Source organism: Borostomias antarcticus (assembly GCF_949987555.1).
Source record: "Borostomias antarcticus genome assembly, contig: scaffold_112, whole genome shotgun sequence".
In the NCBI taxonomy this organism is placed as follows: domain Eukaryota; kingdom Metazoa; phylum Chordata; class Actinopteri; order Stomiiformes; family Stomiidae; genus Borostomias; species Borostomias antarcticus.
The window spans coordinates 207,056-225,000 of record NW_028176829.1 but is presented as its reverse complement, the minus strand read 5'-3'; the positions used below and the strand labels follow the sequence as shown (position 1 = coordinate 225,000).

Sequence of the window (17,945 nt, the reverse complement as noted above, 5' to 3'; positions counted from 1 at the left end):
CAGATGTCATACAAACTCAGAAATACTGTACGCACTCAGAGACACACTGACATAATCAGAGACATACACACACACTCAGACGGTGAGCAATTAAGATTATGGAATGGGGTGTGTTTGTGTCATTAACGGTCCGTCACCCTCTACCCTCCCCAGGTCCCCAAGCCTGGCCACAGGAGAACAGACTCCACCCACAGCAGCAACGAATCAGAGTACTCCTACAACTCAGAGTTCGCCGAATCAGAAGACTCCCGCGCCGCCGAGGTGAGGGGCAGAGAGGCTAGCGGCATAAAATAGAAATAGAACAACATATAAAATGTGTGCATGTTTGTAATATCAAAACGGTGATTAGCGTGTCACCATGACACCGTTTCCTGTCCTGGCAGGATGTGACCCGTGGCCTGGACACGTCTCTGACTCTGAAGCTGCAGAAACGCTTGACGGAGCTGGAGCAGGAAAAACAGTCGCTACGCAACGAGCTGGAAAACAAAGAGGACCAGTTCCAGCGGGCTAGAGCCCGGGTAGGACTCTGATACTACGAAAATACTACTAAAATACTACTACAATACTATGGGCTAGAGCCCGGGTACGACTCTGATACTACGAAAATACTACTAAAATACTATGGGCTAGGGCCCGGGTACGACTCTGATACTACGAAAATACTACTAAGATACTATGGGCTAGAGCCCGGGTACAACTCTGATACTGCGAAAATACTATGGGCTACCTGTAGAGCCTGGGTACAACTCTACTACTACTAAAACTACTACTAAAAAAAATCTACTAAAATACTATGGGCTAGGGCCCAGGTACCACTCTGATACTGCTAAAATATCATGGGATAGGGCTTGGGTACGACTCTAATACTACCAAAATACCACGGGCTAGAGCCCAGGTACAACTCCCAATGCTATTAAAATACTATCAAAGTCTAATACATGTCTAGTTATTCTTTATGTAACATAACTCTCCCTCAGGATGATGAAGAGCATAAGAAGGCCCGCGGAGCAGAGCTGGAGTACGAGTCTCTCAAGGTGAGGAGCAAAGCTGTACCCCGGGCTTCTGTCAGAAGCCTCGTCTACAGGCACCAAGGGCCCCCTTCTGACGGCCGCCATGTTTTTTTTCCACCCCCTCCCCCCCCACAGCGCCAGGAGCTGGAGTCCGAGAACAAGAAGCTGAAGCACAACCTGACCGACATGAGGCAGAGCCTGCTGGGTAATGTAGGCGCAGGGGCCGGCGCTCCGGGCTCCCCGGCCTACAAGGTGCTCCTGGACCAGCTCAACGGCGCCTGCGAGGAGCTGGATGTGCGCAAGGAGGAGGTGCTGATCCTGCGCTCGCAGCTGGTCAGCCAGAAGGAGGCCATGCAGCACAAGGTAGGGGTCGGCTGGGGGTCACCGACCGTCCGGAAGCTTCCGTATGGGGCTGGTCAGTGGGGGCCAGGGTGTGTGTGTTAACATGAAAGGATCTGATCTGACTACTACCAGTGTTTCTAACTTTTCCGTCTCTCCCCCCCACACACAGGATGAGAAGGTACAGAGAGCCTGTAGCTGCATGTTCTAGACACAACCACCTCATGTTCACACTGAACCATTCCACCATGTCTAACCAGTAGTATACGAGTCTAACATTTCATTTCATTTCAAACCTTTATTCATACTCGTAAACAGGGGTGAAAATTAACCTTTTGGCTCGCGGTGAGTCACCTGCCAAGGGGACTGTAGATGAAAAAATCTACCGGCCAAGTATATATATCTTTCAGATAGCCTTCCGAAATCTAGTCGCCAACTGGAAATTTTACCTGCATTTGGCCGGTTAATGTTAATTTTCAGCCCTGCTCGTAAAGCACTGAGGTTTCCCTCATTTACAACAGGACCCCGACTAGAGTCTGCTTGGTTACATTCACCTGTCACTACTGACACATGCTGTCCGCTGCTTGCAAGTACCGCTGTTAGTTCGCCCAGTAGGAGCTGTCAGCGATAGGATAGTTAAACATCCATGATGGAGATGTGTGTGTGTTTGTGTAATGTCCCATGGTGACATTATAGGGCACTGCTGCATCACATTAGCACCCCCTCAACACCGTGACCTTCTGTAGACACATGCCCATATCAGTGTAAACTGTCGGAGCTATGATTGTAAAACAGCTACACATGCTCACGTGTGTGTGTGTGTGTGTGTGTGTGTGTGTGTGTGTGTGTGTGTGTGTGTGTGTGTGTGTGTGTGTGTGTCAGGAGACCATGACTGAGCCTATGCACCATGTCGAGGACGTTTCCAAGATGAAGGACTCTGGTGAAATTAAACAGGCTTACATCGGCCTAAAGGACACCAACAGGTACACTCTTCTCTCTCTCTCTCTCTCTCTCTCTCTCTCTCCATCCTGTCTTCCTCCTCCTCCCTCTCTCTCTTCCTCCTCTTCTGTCTTCCTTGACCCCTGTCCCGCTCTCCTCAGAGCGCAACCAGGCGCTCGTTACAGTTCAGACCACCCGTGTGTGTGTGTGTGTGCGTGTAAGAGCTGTGAGTGTGTGTGTGTGAACCGCTCTTTCTCTCTGTTTTGTGCAGATCCCCCAGGTTCTTGCGTAAGCCGCTGGAAGCCAATGAGCTCCTGAGTAGGCTCAGGTAACCAATCAGGTGTGGCCTATGCATCATGAGGCGGAGCATGCATGGCCATGCTAAACCAATTGGAAAAGGGATACCAAAGGCTGATATAGGCGATATGGCTAAATAGGGAAGGCTAAGCTAGGTTAGCCTGTGTAGCAACAGCCATCTTACCACCATGGTGATGAAGCTAAGCTAGGTTAGCCTGTGTAGCAACAGCCATCTTACCACCATGGTGATGAAGCTAAGCTAGGTTAGCCTGTGTAGCAACGGGCATCTTACCACCATGGGGATGAAGCTAAGCTAGGTTAGCCTGTGTAGCAACGGGCATCTAACCAGCATGGTGATGAAGCTAAGCTAGGTTAGCCTGCTCTAACGGCATGGGGATTGACCCACCAGCTCCAGGGGGACTGTAACAGACCCAGTGTTCATCTCAAATACAGGGTGTCTGTGAGATCGCGTCTGAGATCAATTCCGAACAAATGTGGCGAAGATTTTAAAATGAACGGTTGACATTTTATCAGCATAGTAGCTTGAGGTGTCGTGGCTCTGTCAGGGTGGGCTGCTAAGCGTTTGGGTAATGAGCCAGTTGCTGGAGCCAGTGGAAGAGTTAAACAGCCTCGCAGCATGGCAACAGCATGGAATGGCTCTCTTAGTGGCACAGGAAGTGATGTAGATGGTTTGGGGAGGGGGGGGGGGGGCGGGTGTAGGAGGCCTAGCTAACAGCCCTATGGAATGACCTGGCATGACCCCTGCATGGATCACCTGTTCGTGGCATTCATTTGTTTTTCTACTTTGACCGCCGCCCTCGTGATTTTGTGTGACCCTCTTTTCTGTTCCCTCCTCATGTCAGTGTTGTGGACTCATCTCTCTGTCACACCACAGTCACAGAGCTTTCCGCATTTGAAACACACACACACTGATATAGAAGCAGGCCGGTACGTCAGTTAGTCACACTTGAGCAATAAGACACGAGAGGGAGTGCTTTACTGTGGTTTATTGGCACGGCTGTGGTGCAGCCGCAGGCACGACGCGAAGCGGACCACAGACGTGCCAATAAACCACAGTAAAGCACGACCTTGAGTGTCTTATTGCTTTTATACAACAGCACTGCACTGTTGTTAATTTTATTTTGGAAAAGACGGGTTTATAGTGTTCAGTCTTGCTTAAATATTTTGTTTCAGACCTCCACGATACGACAGCTAGTTCCGACGAGCGATAGGGAGTAGGAATACATTTGGTGATTAACCCAGTGCCATTATAAGCCTTAAAGGCACTGCTTGGAATCCGTCTTAGCCAATCACAATGCGCGGTCGGAACTAGCTGTTGTATAAATGCACACAATGCACACACACGTACACAACGCACACACACACATACGTTCACACGCGCGCACATTCTACTTTGATTTAGAGTCCTTGCTTAGCTTACGTGTCACACAGCATTTCAAGTATGTTGTCTATCCTCTCTCCTCACCATGGATGTATTATATAAACTGGATACAGCCACTCCATTCACTGGCCGCTATCAACAATGAAGCCCTATTGAACCGCGCCATCTTGGCAAAATTTGTAGTCATTTGACTATTTCCGGTTACTTTTGACTTGCGCAGTTGTGCTTTTCTGGCCTTCCGGTTACTTTTGACTTGCGCAGTTGAGCTTCTCTGGCCGACGCGCGTCCACGAAAAAGTTCACATTTCTCTGAAATGTAGACGCGCGTTCCCGGCTCTCCCCGCTTTGATTTAGCAATGAAAACCGGCTTGCATATTAACCTGTTTTTGTCAAATATATCAATTGGAGAAATTATTTTTTGATCCTGGCATCTTAGTTTTAACAGGTTAAATATAATTTAACATGTTTTGTTTGCTAGTAGATGGTATTCATTCCGTTCGCGATAACGTTATTGCAGCCAGGCTAAATTCCTCCAGGGAGTCAGTGACAGGCGAGTTGAAGAGCTTCACTCCCCGCCAGCAGGAGCTCTGGCCGCGGCTACCGCATCTTGGATAACCCGCTGAGTTCCTGGCTGCTATTTCACATTCGCCCTTGATCAATCCCAATACCGATCCATGGTAACAATGAATCAATCGTTCAGATCAGATCGGAAGTGCTGCATGCATGTTACAACATCATTGTTAGCTTTATTAACATAACCATAGCCTACATTTATCTCTCTAACGTTAGGCTATCCATCTTACACCAGTCGGCCATTCGATAAATGGAAGCGGTGAACGCCAACGTTGACTGAAAACACCCAAACTCAGTGTATCGTTTCATCTTCATGCTACACATCAACTCCTTTACATTGTATGTGAATAAATTCCTGTTATTCTAAAAATATCGACAATATCCCAAGGTTGGTGAGTATGGCAAGCTATAAGCTATTAATACAAGCATACCGCTCAAAAAGGGCTTAATACATACAACAAACTGATCAGGCTAATCATTTTTTAATGAAAATGACCACAAGACAACCTCCTGTGCATAGTTGAAATGGTAGTGGGATACGGTGATAAACTGGAGTGATCATTTGACAGCAATTATTAGCCTTTTCCAGGAATGGACAGAAATGGGATATTTTTAGAATAACAGGAATTTATTCACATACAATGTAAAGGAGTTGATGTGTAGCATGAAGATGAAACGATACACTGAGTTTGGGTGTTTTCAGTCAACGTTGGCGTTGACCGCTTCCAGCTATCGAATGGCCGACTGGTGTAAGATGGATAGCCTAACGTTAGAGAGATAAATGTAGGCTATGGTTATGTTAATAAAGCTAACAATGATGTTGTAACATGCATGCAGCACTGCCGATCTGATCTGAACGATTGATTCATTATTACCATGGATCGGTATTGGGATTGATCAAGGGCGAGTGTGAAATAGCAGCCACGAACTCAGCGGGTTTTCCGAGATGCGGTAGCCGCGGCCAGAGCTCCTGCTGGCGGGGAGTGAAGCTCTTCAACTCGCCTGTCACTGGCTCCCTGGAGGAATTTAGCCTGGCTGCAATAACGTTATCGCGAACGGAATGAATACCATCTACTAGCAAACAAAACATGTTCAATTATATTTAACTTGTTAAAACTAAGATGCCAGGATCAAAAAATAATTTCTCCAATTGATATATTTGACAAAAACAGGTTAATATGCAAGCCGGTTTTCATTGCTAAATCAAAGCGGGGAGAGCCGAGAGAGCCGGGAACGCGCGTCTACATTTCAGATAAATGTGAACTTTTTCGTGGACGCGCGTCGGCCAGAGAAGCTCAACTGCGCAAGTCAAAAGTAACCGGAAATAGCCAAGTGACTACAAATCTAGCCAAGATGGCGCGGTTCAATAGGCCTTCACTTTAGATTTCGATTCCTGGGGGCTTGCTCCTCACACACACTCACACTCCCCTCTCGTACCCCCCCCCCCCCCCCCAATCACACCCCGCCCCCTCTTCACGTTGCTGGTTGTGTTGTGTCCCTGTCTGCCCTGTGTGTCGCTCAGATCGCCCACGCCAGACTTCCATAGGCTGAATGAGGACGGCGAGCTGTGGCTGGTTTATGAGGGGTTAAAGGAGACCAACAGGTTAACCGCGCCCCCCGAGGCGTCTTGCCAGTGTGTGTGTGTGTGCGAGCGCATGTGGATGCCGGTGTGAAGGGACGACATGGCGCCACGTTCCTTCCCTCCATCCCTCCTCTCTTTCTCAGCTCCCTCCCTCTTATCTCTCGCTTCCTATTGGTTGATCAGAGGCGGTTAACCCCCCTCTCGAGTGTTGTGGTGTGACCGACCGTGTTGCACCTTGTCCTAAATCCTCGCACCCTTTCCTACTGTACTAACCGGCTCCCGGTTTTGCCTCGGCGCTCGAAGCGCGGCACCCTAAGTAGAACGACTCCCATCGGTGTGGCGCTTCGCTCTGGCGCTCTCCCCCCGCGGCGAGCGCGGGCCGCCGGCGTCTCTCCTCTCTGCCTCGGGACGCCGCCCCACCGCCCTCCCGCCTCCCCCCGGGGGTGTGACGGCGTCGGCTCGGACCGGACCGGACCTCCCGAGTCAGAGGAGAGGGGGGAGGGGAGGGAGGGTGGGGAGCTCTCCCCCGGGGAAGGAGGTCTTCCCGGCTGGGCTGCGTGTCGCCAGATGGGGGGCGCTCGCTTGCCCCCCCCCCCCCCCCCGAGAGCGGAGGACTGCAGCGGCGAGGTCGTCCCGCCTTGACCCTCCCGGCCCAGCGAAACGCCTCCCACCCTCCTCCTCTGGGCGTTCTTCTGACTAGTCTCTCTCCTCTCTCTCTCTCATCCCCTCATACTTCCTCCCTCCTTCTTCTTTCGCCCCCTTCTCTTGCTCACACGCTCATTCGGACGCACGCCCCCCCCCCTCAAGGTTGCTGGAGTCCCAGCTGCAGGCGCAGCGGCGCAGCTACGATAATGAGGTGGAGGTTCTGCGAGGAGAACTGCAGAGCGTGAAGGAGGAGAACAACCGGCAGCAGCAGCTCCTGGCCCAGAACCTCCAGCTGCCCCCGGAGTCCCGGATAGAGGCCAGCCTCCAGCACGAGATCACGCACCTCACCAACGAGAACCTGGTACGGACACACACACACACATGCAAACGCACAAAAATCAGAGAAACGGCTTAACGTGACACCTCACACACCTCTATGACGCGCACGAATGCGCTCGCTGCGCGCCGAACACACACACACACACACACACACACACATGCGTGCGCGTACAGAGCGCAGACACGCAGAGCAGCGCAATATCACACACCTCGTCAACGAGGGCCCGTCGAGTCTACACCCACTCACACACACACACACACACACACATACTCATTGCAGATGCACAGCAAGAGACCGCGTGCCTCCTCATTGAGAACCTGCAGGGTACGCATATGTAAACACACTTGCAGAAGCACACACAGTACACAGTAGTACGACATCACTCCGCTTGCTAGGGGGAGGGGGGGGGGGGGGGGGGGGGGGCAGGCAGGGGAGGGGCATCATGCTCAAGGAATGATAGAATAAATGCTGTTACGAGGCCGTTGTATGTTTCTGCTGTAAAGTGTGTGTGTCCGTCCTGTATCACACTGTAAAGTGTGTGTGTGTCCATCCTGTATCACACTGTAGAGTGTGTGTGTGTGTGTGTGTGTCATGCTCAAGGAATGATAGAATAAATGCTGTTACGAGGCCGTTGTATGTTTCTGCTGTAAAGTGTGTGTGTCCATCCTGTATCACACTGTAAAGTGTGTGTGTCCATCTTGTATCACACTGTAAAGTGTGTGTGTGTGTCCATCCTGTATCACAGACCACAGATGACCCAACAGCCTATCGGGAGACCCGACTCATCATTTTACGACGGATGGTTGTATGTAGAGAAAACATTGCATCTGTGTGTTGTGTGTGTGTGTGAATGAGAGAGAGGGAGAGACTGTGTGTTCCTGCACGTGTGTGAACACTAACCGAGACTGTGTGTGTGTGCGTGCGTGCGCACTCCACAGAGCAGCGTTTTAATGTGATGTCTGCTCTAACAGCCACAGCAGCGTGTCCTCCTTTCCTAACCCACAGAGGAGAACCAACCTCCTTCTGCTCCTCCTCCTCCTCCTCCTCGTCCACACAGGAGTCCACTCTCTAATAAACTACCGGTTAATCAGCACTCCCCCTCCCCTGAAATCAGACACCCTCGGTGCCCTGGGCGATGGAGACACAGTTTTACAGAGAGGAAGCGATATTCTAAAATATTTGCCGAAAGGGGTATTTCATCCAAATTGGAAAAGCATGTTTATATCTATAGCTCATTTGTATTCAGGACTAAGAGTTGTAGTCCAGGAGTTTGGCTAGTGTAGCAACAAGTTTGGCTAACTACAGCAACAAAGTATGCTAGTAGAATTTAAGACTTATTTATTTAAATAGGGACAAGTAGTGGAATAAACGTATTCTGGAAGCCAGATGGCATCGCGGAAAAACTTTTTTTGCGATGAGTATGGCTTTCAAGATAGAATAAACCCAGTGTAGATCACCGTCTAACTCTGGCCCATTCACGGGCTACTGTCAGGGAATAGGTTTGTCAGGAAAGGTGACCCGAGACTTTGTCTCCATCATCAGATCTCCGCTCCCTAGATGAGTGGAATCTGAAGGTTTCGTAATGATCCTCTCTGCCACCAGAGGGCACTCTTCTCTACAGCCTCAGCTTTCTGTCTGCACCCTGATCCCAGCTGCACGCTATAGCTAGACCAGGCTCCACTGTTTCCCTCACTCCTCTCTCTCTCTCTCTCTCTCTCCATCTCTGGCAGGATCTGATGGAACAGTTAGAGAAGCATGACAAAACCATCTTCTCCAAGAAGATCGGAGGTATGGGAACAAGACTTCTGTCTGTCTGCATGTGAGCGGAGGTGTGTGTGTGTGTGCTGTCTGTCTCCCCCAGGGGGCCATGTGTGTACAGTAATCAACCGTGTGTGCATGTGCATGTGTGTGCGTGTGTGTGTGTTGTCTGTCTCCCCCAGGGGGCCGTGTGTGTACAGTAATCAACCGTGTGTGTGTCCCAGCCGGTCAGGGAGAGGGCCAGGTGTCCCCGGGTCAGATGGTGGACGAGCCCATCCGTCCGGTGAACATCCCTCGCAGGGAGAAGGACTTCCAGGGCATGCTGGAGTACAAGAAGGAGGACGAACTCAAACTGGTCAAGAACCTCATTCTGGGTCAGTACCTTTTAAGTACCCCACCCCCCCCCCCCCCCCCAACCCGCGGCGTTTTCCAGAACGCCACACTTGACCTCTACCCCAGACATGCGTCCGACGCCGAACGCAACCGTTCGTGGCTCAGCACCAGTACCTAGCGCGTGCGTCCCACGCTGGCTCCGTGCCAATACTACAAACGCGTCCTATACGGGCCTTGTTCCAACACCGTATCCCCACCCTCCTCCTCCTCCCCTCTCCTCCTCCTCTCTCCCCTTAGAGCTGAAGCCGCGCGGCTTGGCGGTGAACCTGATCCCGGGGCTCCCCGCCTACATCCTCTTCATGTGTCTGCGACACGCCGACTACGTCAACGACGACCAGAAGGTCGACACACTCCTCACCTCCATCATCAACAGCATCAAGAAGATCCTCAAGGTACGGCGTCCGCCGGCAGCGTCCGGGCCGGGCGGGAAATGAGACGCTCGCTCGATGTAACGCCCAGAAGCGCCGAGGGTTTTTGATCCAACCCAACGGGACGAGTCACACGCAAATTGGTCACTTTTGTTTTCTTTTTTTTTCTCCTCAGAAACGCGGGGACGACTTTCTGACGATGTCCTTCTGGCTGTCCAACACCTGCCGCTTCCTGCATTGTATGAAACAGTACAGCGGGGAAGATGCAAGTCACACACACACACGCACAAACACACACACACACACACACACACACACACACACACACACACACACACTCATACTTGTTGAGATAAACACACGTGTGCACTTTAACACACAAACACATTTTCACTCTTACCCTGCCATTACACACACACGCACACACACACACACACACACTCATGCTTGTTCAGATACACACACGGATGCACTTTTAACACACACACATTTTCACTCTTACCCTGTCATTACACACACACACACACACACACACACTCCCCATCACAATATACACACACAAACACACACATCTCTCACACACACACACATTTCCACTCTTGACCTGCTCTTACCTGTCTCGTGTGCGTGTGTGCGTGTGTGTGTGTGTGTTCCTCCAGGCGTTTATGAGGCACAACACGTCGAAGCAGAACGATCACTGCCTGTCCAACTTCGACCTGGCGGAGTACCGTCAGGTCCTGAGTGACCTGGCCATCCAGCTCTACCAGCAGCTCATCAAGTGCATGGAGAACATCCTGTATCCCATGATCAGTGTGTGTGTGTGTGCGTGTGCGTGTGCGTGCGTGTGTGCGTGTGTGTGTGTATGTGTGTGAGCGCACATGCTCATTTGGGTGTGTGCGTTTATGTTTGTACTTTACACTATACTTGCTAGTGAGTGTGTGTGAGAGTGTGTGTGTGTGTATGTGTATATGTGTGCTTGCACACACTTGCTGATTGTGTGTGTGTGTGTGATATGAGTGTGTGTATGTATTATGATGAGGTGTGTGTATGTGTGTGGGTGTAATGTGAGTTTGCACACTCTTGCTGATTTTGTGTGTGTGTGTGTGTGTGTGTGTGTGTGTGTGTGTGTATGTGCGCCCCGACCGCCCCCACAGTCTCGGGCATTCTGGAGCACGAGACCATCCAGGGCGTGTTGGGGGTCAAGCCCACCGGGCTGCGGAAGCGGACGTCCAGCATCGCCGATGAGGGCACCTACACCCTGGACTCCATCCTGCGGCAGCTCAGCGCCTTCCACTCCATCATGTGCCAGCACGGCACCGACCCCGAGCTCATCAAGCAGGTGGTCAAGCAGCAGTTTTACATCATCGGCGCCGTGACCCTCAATAACCTGCTGCTGCGCAAGGACATGTGTTCCTGGAGCAAGGGGATGCAGATTAGGTGAGGGGGCGGGGCTTGAGAGCGTCCATCTGGGGGAGGGGGCGGGGCTTGAGAGCGTCCGTCTGGGGGAGGGGGCGGGGCTTGAGAGTGTCCGTCTGGGGGAGGGGGCGGGGCTTGAGAGTGTCCGTCTGGGGGAGGGGGCGGGGCTTGAGAGCGTCCGACGGGACGGGGGGGGCGTGTGTTGGTTGGGAGGGGCGGGGGTGCGCTGTGTGTGTGGGGGGGAGGGGTTAGGTTATGTACATGCGTGTCGGTGGGTGGGTAGGTCGGTGGGAGGGAGGGGTGTGTGTTTACATGTGTGTATGGGTTGTTGGTGGGGGGTGCATCTTTACGTGTGTGTGTTGGTGGGGGTTGCGTGTTTGTGTGTGTGTGTGTGTGTTTGGAGGGGGGAGATGGGGGTGGCGTATGCGCATGCATACTGTATGTGTTTGTGTGTGTCTTGCGTTGGTGATGACTGACGCTTAGTTACGTGCGTACTTACTCATGTCTTTGCACATGTGTGTGTGCGTGTGTGTGTGTGTGTGTTACGGCTGGTAGCAGATAGTAGGGGTGAAAACCCAGATATTCTTTATTCTTTATTATATATATCTATATATATAGATATATATATGAGTATGTTGTTGGTTGTCTGTCTCCCCCTACTGGTCATTGTCTCATACTGTCCTTTTGTCTCCCTCATATGTCATGTGATCCCTCTGAGTGAGATTCTGGAGTGATTCCTGGATGTCTGCTGACAACATGCAGTATGATCAGCAGCACCAGCTGTCACCAATCAACCAATCAAACCTGTATTCCCCTGTGTATATAGGTTCAGTTGTTTGTTAGTTCAGGAGGTCTGGCAAGCCTCCTACTACCTGGTTTTGTATACGTTTTCCCACACACATTTCTGTCACTGGTTATACTTTGTTGTCACTCACTGTTTGTAACATGCACTTTGTCCAACGTGGGGCAAATGTAGCATTGTTTAAATTATATGTTTGTTTGATTAGTATGACAGTGGGGTGGGAGAGTTATAGTAGGAAATAGTTACAATAACCCTGGGTTTTACATATATCATTTGCACACGTAGAACTGTAAGACATAATTAGGGAGGTGAATGCACCCTTGTACTTATTGGGGCTCCGAAGCCTGTTAGGTGGTGGTTTTTGTTATGTTTGTTGTTTTGCATTCACCATTTAGCTAACTCTCTCACCCAACATGTCTTGTTATATGTAAGGCCTACGTTGCCTATGTGCTTGGCCCACGGGCCCTTTTGTTGGCTAAATAAAAGCCGGGACGAGTCACACGCAAATTGGTCACTTTTGTTTTCTTTTTTTTTCTCCTCAGAAACGCGGGGACGACTTTCTGACGATGTCCTTCTGGCTGTCCAACACCTGCCGCTTCCTGCATTGTATGAAACAGTACAGCGGGGAAGATGCAAGTCACACACACACACGCACAAACACACACACACACACACACACACACACACACACACACACACACACACACTCATACTTGTTGAGATAAACACACGTGTGCACTTTAACACACAAACACATTTTCACTCTTACCCTGCCATTACACACACACGCACACACACACACACACACACTCATGCTTGTTCAGATACACACACGGATGCACTTTTAACACACACACATTTTCACTCTTACCCTGTCATTACACACACACACACACACACACTCCCCATCACAATATACACACACAAACACACACATCTCTCACACACACACACATTTCCACTCTTGACCTGCTCTTACCTGTCTCGTGTGCGTGTGTGCGTGTGTGTGTGTGTGTTCCTCCAGGTGTTTATGAGGCACAACACGTCGAAGCAGAACGATCACTGCCTGTCCAACTTCGACCTGGCGGAGTACCGTCAGGTCCTGAGTGAATAAATAAAAGCCCTATAAATCTAAGAAGCTGCTGTCTCCGACTCCATTGGTTTGTCCTTTTTCATGATTCACTGAGGTCATGTGCGGTCCCACCCCGAGCCACTGGAGGGCCGTAACAGTGTGTGTGTGTGTGTGTACTGTCCAGGTACAACGTGGGTCATCTGGAGGAGTGGATGAGGGATAAGAACCTGATGCTGTGCGGCGCCAAGGAGACGCTGGAACCTCTGATCCAGGCCGCCCAGCTGCTGCAGGTCAAGAAGAAGTCGGACGAGGACGCCGAGGCCATCTGCTCCGTGTGCCTGGCGCTGTCCACCGCCCAGGTAAACACACGCCCGCCAATCAGGAGCCAGCGCCGGACCAAGGGTTCCGTGTCCGTGATCGTAACCAGTTTCTTGTGTTCTTGTGTTCTCTCTCTCTCTCTCTCTCGTTTTTTCTCTCTCTCTCTCTCTACCTCTCTCTCTCTCTCTCTCTCTCTCTCTCGTTTTCTCTCTCTCAATCTCTCTTTCTCTTTCTCTCTCTCTCTCTCTCTCTGTCTCTCCCCCTCTCTCTCTCGCTCTCTCTTTCTTTCTCTCTCTCTCTCTCAGATTGTGAAGGTCTTTGTTACGGCTCGCATGCCCTCGCCTCCACAACCGCCTCCCTCTCTCCCCTCTGGGCCCGCTGCGCACTCGGGGCGTCCTACGCGCTCTACCGCACGTCGCATCGGCCCGGGCATACAACGCTCTGACTCTCCGGAGTTTCCCCCCACTGCCGGGCGTTCCCCGTCTCCGGCCAGCTCCGCGGACTCGGCAGTCTCCTCCCGCTCCGGTGACGAAGAGTCGGATCCCGACATGCCCAGCACATCGGCCCGTGCGCAAAGACAAGAACGGCGCGCTCGTCTCCGACGATGACGCGGGCGCGGCTCTACTCACCGGTTTCCAATTATCATCACCACACCTGTCCCTCGTTCTGCAATCACCTTCAACCTCTACAAGAACCTGGTCTACATCGCCAGATCTTACCATAAACTCTTGTGGTAAAGTATAGCCTAGCCTACAATCTCCTTACCCGTATTTTGTAGTGTTTTTTCCCGTTCCCCGTTTGTGATTACTCTCACTCACCCTGCCTCCCCTCCTCATCTCTCCAGTTCCTGCCTGACCCACGCCTGTACGATTACCCCGCTCCTGCCTGACCATCGCCTGTACGACAACGCTCCTGCCTGACCATCGCCTGTACGACAACCCCGCTCCTGCCTGACCATCGCCTGTACGACAACCCCGCTCCTGCCTGACCATCGCCTGTACGACTACCACGCTCCTGCCTGACCATCGGCTGTACGACTACCACATCCCCCTTTGTGATCTTATTAAATCGCCCCTCCGGGCTTTACCGTTCCTTGCCTCCTCCTTTCCTGTTGCGCCTGGGTCCTAAAACCGAACTTTAACAGTCTTGAACCTGTACACTCCGGTGAATGAGTTTGAGGAGCGCGTGTCGCTTTGTGATCTTATTAAATCGCCCCTCCGGGCTTTACCGTTCCTTGCCTCCTCCTTTCCTGTTGCGCCTGGGTCCTAAAACCGAACTTTAACAGTCTTGAACCTGTACACTCCGGTGAATGAGTTTGAGGAGCGCGTGTCGCTTTGTGATCTTATTAAATCGCCCCTCCGGGCTTTACCGTTCCTTGCCTCCTCCTTTCCTGTTGCGCCTGGGTCCTAAAACCGAACTTTAACAGTCTTGAACCTGTACACTCCGGTGAATGAGTTTGAGGAGCGCGTGTCGCTTTGTGATCTTATTAAATCGCCCCTCCGGGCTTTACCGTTCCTTGCCTCCTCCTTTCCTGTTGCGCCTGGGTCCTAAAACCGAACTTTAACAGTCTTGAACCTGTACACTCCGGTGAATGAGTTTGAGGAGCGCGTGTCGCTTTGTGATCTTATTAAATCGCCCCTCCGGGCTTTACCGTTCCTTGCCTCCTCCTTTCCTGTTGCGCCTGGGTCCTAAAACCGAACTTTAACAGTCTTGAACCTGTACACTCCGGTGAATGAGTTTGAGGAGCGCGTGTCGCTTTGTGATCTTATTAAATCGCCCCTCCGGGCTTTACCGTTCCTTGCCTCCTCCTTTCCTGTTGCGCCTGGGTCCTAAAACCGAACTTTAACAGTCTTGAACCTGTACACTCCGGTGAATGAGTTTGAGGAGCGCGTGTCGCTTTGTGATCTTATTAAATCGCCCCTCCGGGCTTTACCGTTCCTTGCCTCCTCCTTTCCTGTTGCGCCTGGGTCCTAAAACCGAACTTTAACAGTCTTGAACCTGTACACTCCGGTGAATGAGTTTGAGGAGCGCGTGTCGCTTTGTGATCTTATTAAATCGCCCCTCCGGGCTTTACCGTTCCTTGCCTCCTCCTTTCCTGTTGCGCCTGGGTCCTAAAACCGAACTTTAACAGTCTTGAACCTGTACACTCCGGTGAATGAGTTTGAGGAGCGCGTGTCGCTTTGTGATCTTATTAAATCGCCCCTCCGGGCTTTACCGTTCCTTGCCTCCTCCTTTCCTGTTGCGCCTGGGTCCTAAAACCGAACTTTAACAGTCTTGAACCTGTACACTCCGGTGAATGAGTTTGAGGAGCGCGTGTCGCTTTGTGATCTTATTAAATCGCCCCTCCGGGCTTTACCGTTCCTTGCCTCCTCCTTTCCTGTTGCGCCTGGGTCCTAAAACCGAACTTTAACAGTCTTGAACCTGTACACTCCGGTGAATGAGTTTGAGGAGCGCGTGTCGCTTTGTGATCTTATTAAATCGCCCCTCCGGGCTTTACCGTTCCTTGCCTCCTCCTTTCCTGTTGCGCCTGGGTCCTAAAACCGAACTTTAACAGTCTTGAACCTGTACACTCCGGTGAATGAGTTTGAGGAGCGCGTGTCGCTTTGTGATCTTATTAAATCGCCCCTCCGGGCTTTACCGTTCCTTGCCTCCTCCTTTCCTGTTGCGCCTGGGTCCTAAAACCGAACTTTAACAGTCTTGAACCTGTACACTCCGGTGAATGAGTTTGAGGAGCGCGTGTCGCTTTGTGATCTTATTAAATCGCCCCTCCGGGCTTTACCGTTCCTTGCCTCCTCCTTTCCTGTTGCGCCTGGGTCCTAAAACCGAACTTTAACAGTCTTGAACCTGTACACTCCGGTGAATGAGTTTGAGGAGCGCGTGTCGCTTTGTGATCTTATTAAATCGCCCCTCCGGGCTTTACCGTTCCTTGCCTCCTCCTTTCCTGTTGCGCCTGGGTCCTAAAACCGAACTTTAACAGTCTTGAACCTGTACACTCCGGTGAATGAGTTTGAGGAGCGCGTGTCGCTTTGTGATCTTATTAAATCGCCCCTCCGGGCTTTACCGTTCCTTGCCTCCTCCTTTCCTGTTGCGCCTGGGTCCTAAAACCGAACTTTAACAGTCTTGAACCTGTACACTCCGGTGAATGAGTTTGAGGAGCGCGTGTCGCTTTGTGATCTTATTAAATCGCCCCTCCGGGCTTTACCGTTCCTTGCCTCCTCCTTTCCTGTTGCGCCTGGGTCCTAAAACCGAACTTTAACAGTCTTGAACCTGTACACTCCGGTGAATGAGTTTGAGGAGCGCGTGTCGCTTTGTGATCTTATTAAATCGCCCCTCCGGGCTTTACCGTTCCTTGCCTCCTCCTTTCCTGTTGCGCCTGGGTCCTAAAACCGAACTTTAACAGTCTTGAACCTGTACACTCCGGTGAATGAGTTTGAGGAGCGCGTGTCGCTTTGTGATCTTATTAAATCGCCCCTCCGGGCTTTACCGTTCCTTGCCTCCTCCTTTCCTGTTGCGCCTGGGTCCTAAAACCGAACTTTAACAGTCTTGAACCTGTACACTCCGGTGAATGAGTTTGAGGAGCGCGTGTCGCTTTGTGATCTTATTAAATCGCCCCTCCGGGCTTTACCGTTCCTTGCCTCCTCCTTTCCTGTTGCGCCTGGGTCCTAAAACCGAACTTTAACAGTCTTGAACCTGTACACTCCGGTGAATGAGTTTGAGGAGCGCGTGTCGCTTTGTGATCTTATTAAATCGCCCCTCCGGGCTTTACCGTTCCTTGCCTCCTCCTTTCCTGTTGCGCCTGGGTCCTAAAACCGAACTTTAACAGTCTTGAACCTGTACACTCCGGTGAATGAGTTTGAGGAGCGCGTGTCGCTTTGTGATCTTATTAAATCGCCCCTCCGGGCTTTACCGTTCCTTGCCTCCTCCTTTCCTGTTGCGCCTGGGTCCTAAAACCGAACTTTAACAGTCTTGAACCTGTACACTCCGGTCAATGAGTTTGAGGAGCGCGTGTCGGTTACGTTCATACGAACCATACAGGTACCCTGTCTCACTGTCTCAATGCTACCTATCTGACTTTGTCTCTATGCCTGCGTGTGTGTGTGCGTGTGTGTCTTCGTGTGCGTGTGTGCGTGTGTGTGTGTGTGTGCGCGTGTGTGTGTGTGGTAACGATCATCCCCTGTGCTCTCCTCTCAGACGCGTTTGCGGGACCGCTGTGGGACGCCTCAGCTGTTGATGGACACTAAGAGGATCTACCCCGTCACCTTCCCCTTCAACCCCTCCTCCCTGGCCCTTGAGACCATCCAGATCCCCGGCTCCCTCAACCTACCGTTCCTCACATTGGTATAATAAATGAATATATATATATATATCACGCTAGGATATTTTATTTATTGCGCCTTTTATTCCCCTGCTTTTAAAAAATAAAGTTTTTTCTTTGGAGAAGACATGGATGTCCTGAGAGACATGGATGTGGCTATATAAAGACTACTCCATCAGTCCCATTATATCATATTTTATGTCAGTAGTAGATTAACCATGTAGGATAATTGAATGAACACTACTGTAGTCCACTTTTGAAAGTAGATGTTGATTTGTTAATGTACAGTATCATACTTTTACTCTAGTCATGTGTAACCTGCATCTTCAGCAGCGCTCAGATTGAAGCCCCGATTCAGCACAGGTTTCACTAGTGGT

At 51.1% G+C, this 17,945-nt stretch overlaps 1 protein-coding gene across 1 annotated transcript in view; it reads left to right on the top strand.

The window, feature by feature from the left end:
* Positions 1–17,597, top strand: part of LOC311328121 (unconventional myosin-Va-like) — a gene marked incomplete at both ends in the record, with an annotated part of 137,989 nt that extends 120,392 nt beyond the window's left edge. The window contains 19 exons of the mRNA XM_084462147.1: positions 154–261; positions 384–518; positions 978–1,034; positions 1,146–1,373; positions 1,522–1,530; positions 2,232–2,332; positions 2,560–2,616; positions 6,082–6,162; positions 6,949–7,147; positions 7,872–7,931; positions 8,857–8,914; positions 9,109–9,258; positions 9,515–9,669; positions 9,821–9,910; positions 10,305–10,455; positions 10,800–11,082; positions 13,120–13,337; positions 17,218–17,288; positions 17,445–17,597. Of these exons, the coding sequence (XP_084318273.1) occupies positions 154–261; positions 384–518; positions 978–1,034; positions 1,146–1,373; positions 1,522–1,530; positions 2,232–2,332; positions 2,560–2,616; positions 6,082–6,162; positions 6,949–7,147; positions 7,872–7,931; positions 8,857–8,914; positions 9,109–9,258; positions 9,515–9,669; positions 9,821–9,910; positions 10,305–10,455; positions 10,800–11,082; positions 13,120–13,337; positions 17,218–17,288; positions 17,445–17,597 (2,364 nt within the window). The remainder of the gene's footprint in view (positions 1–153; positions 262–383; positions 519–977; positions 1,035–1,145; positions 1,374–1,521; positions 1,531–2,231; positions 2,333–2,559; positions 2,617–6,081; positions 6,163–6,948; positions 7,148–7,871; positions 7,932–8,856; positions 8,915–9,108; positions 9,259–9,514; positions 9,670–9,820; positions 9,911–10,304; positions 10,456–10,799; positions 11,083–13,119; positions 13,338–17,217; positions 17,289–17,444) is intronic.
* Between the last annotated feature and the right edge of the window lie 348 nt (positions 17,598–17,945).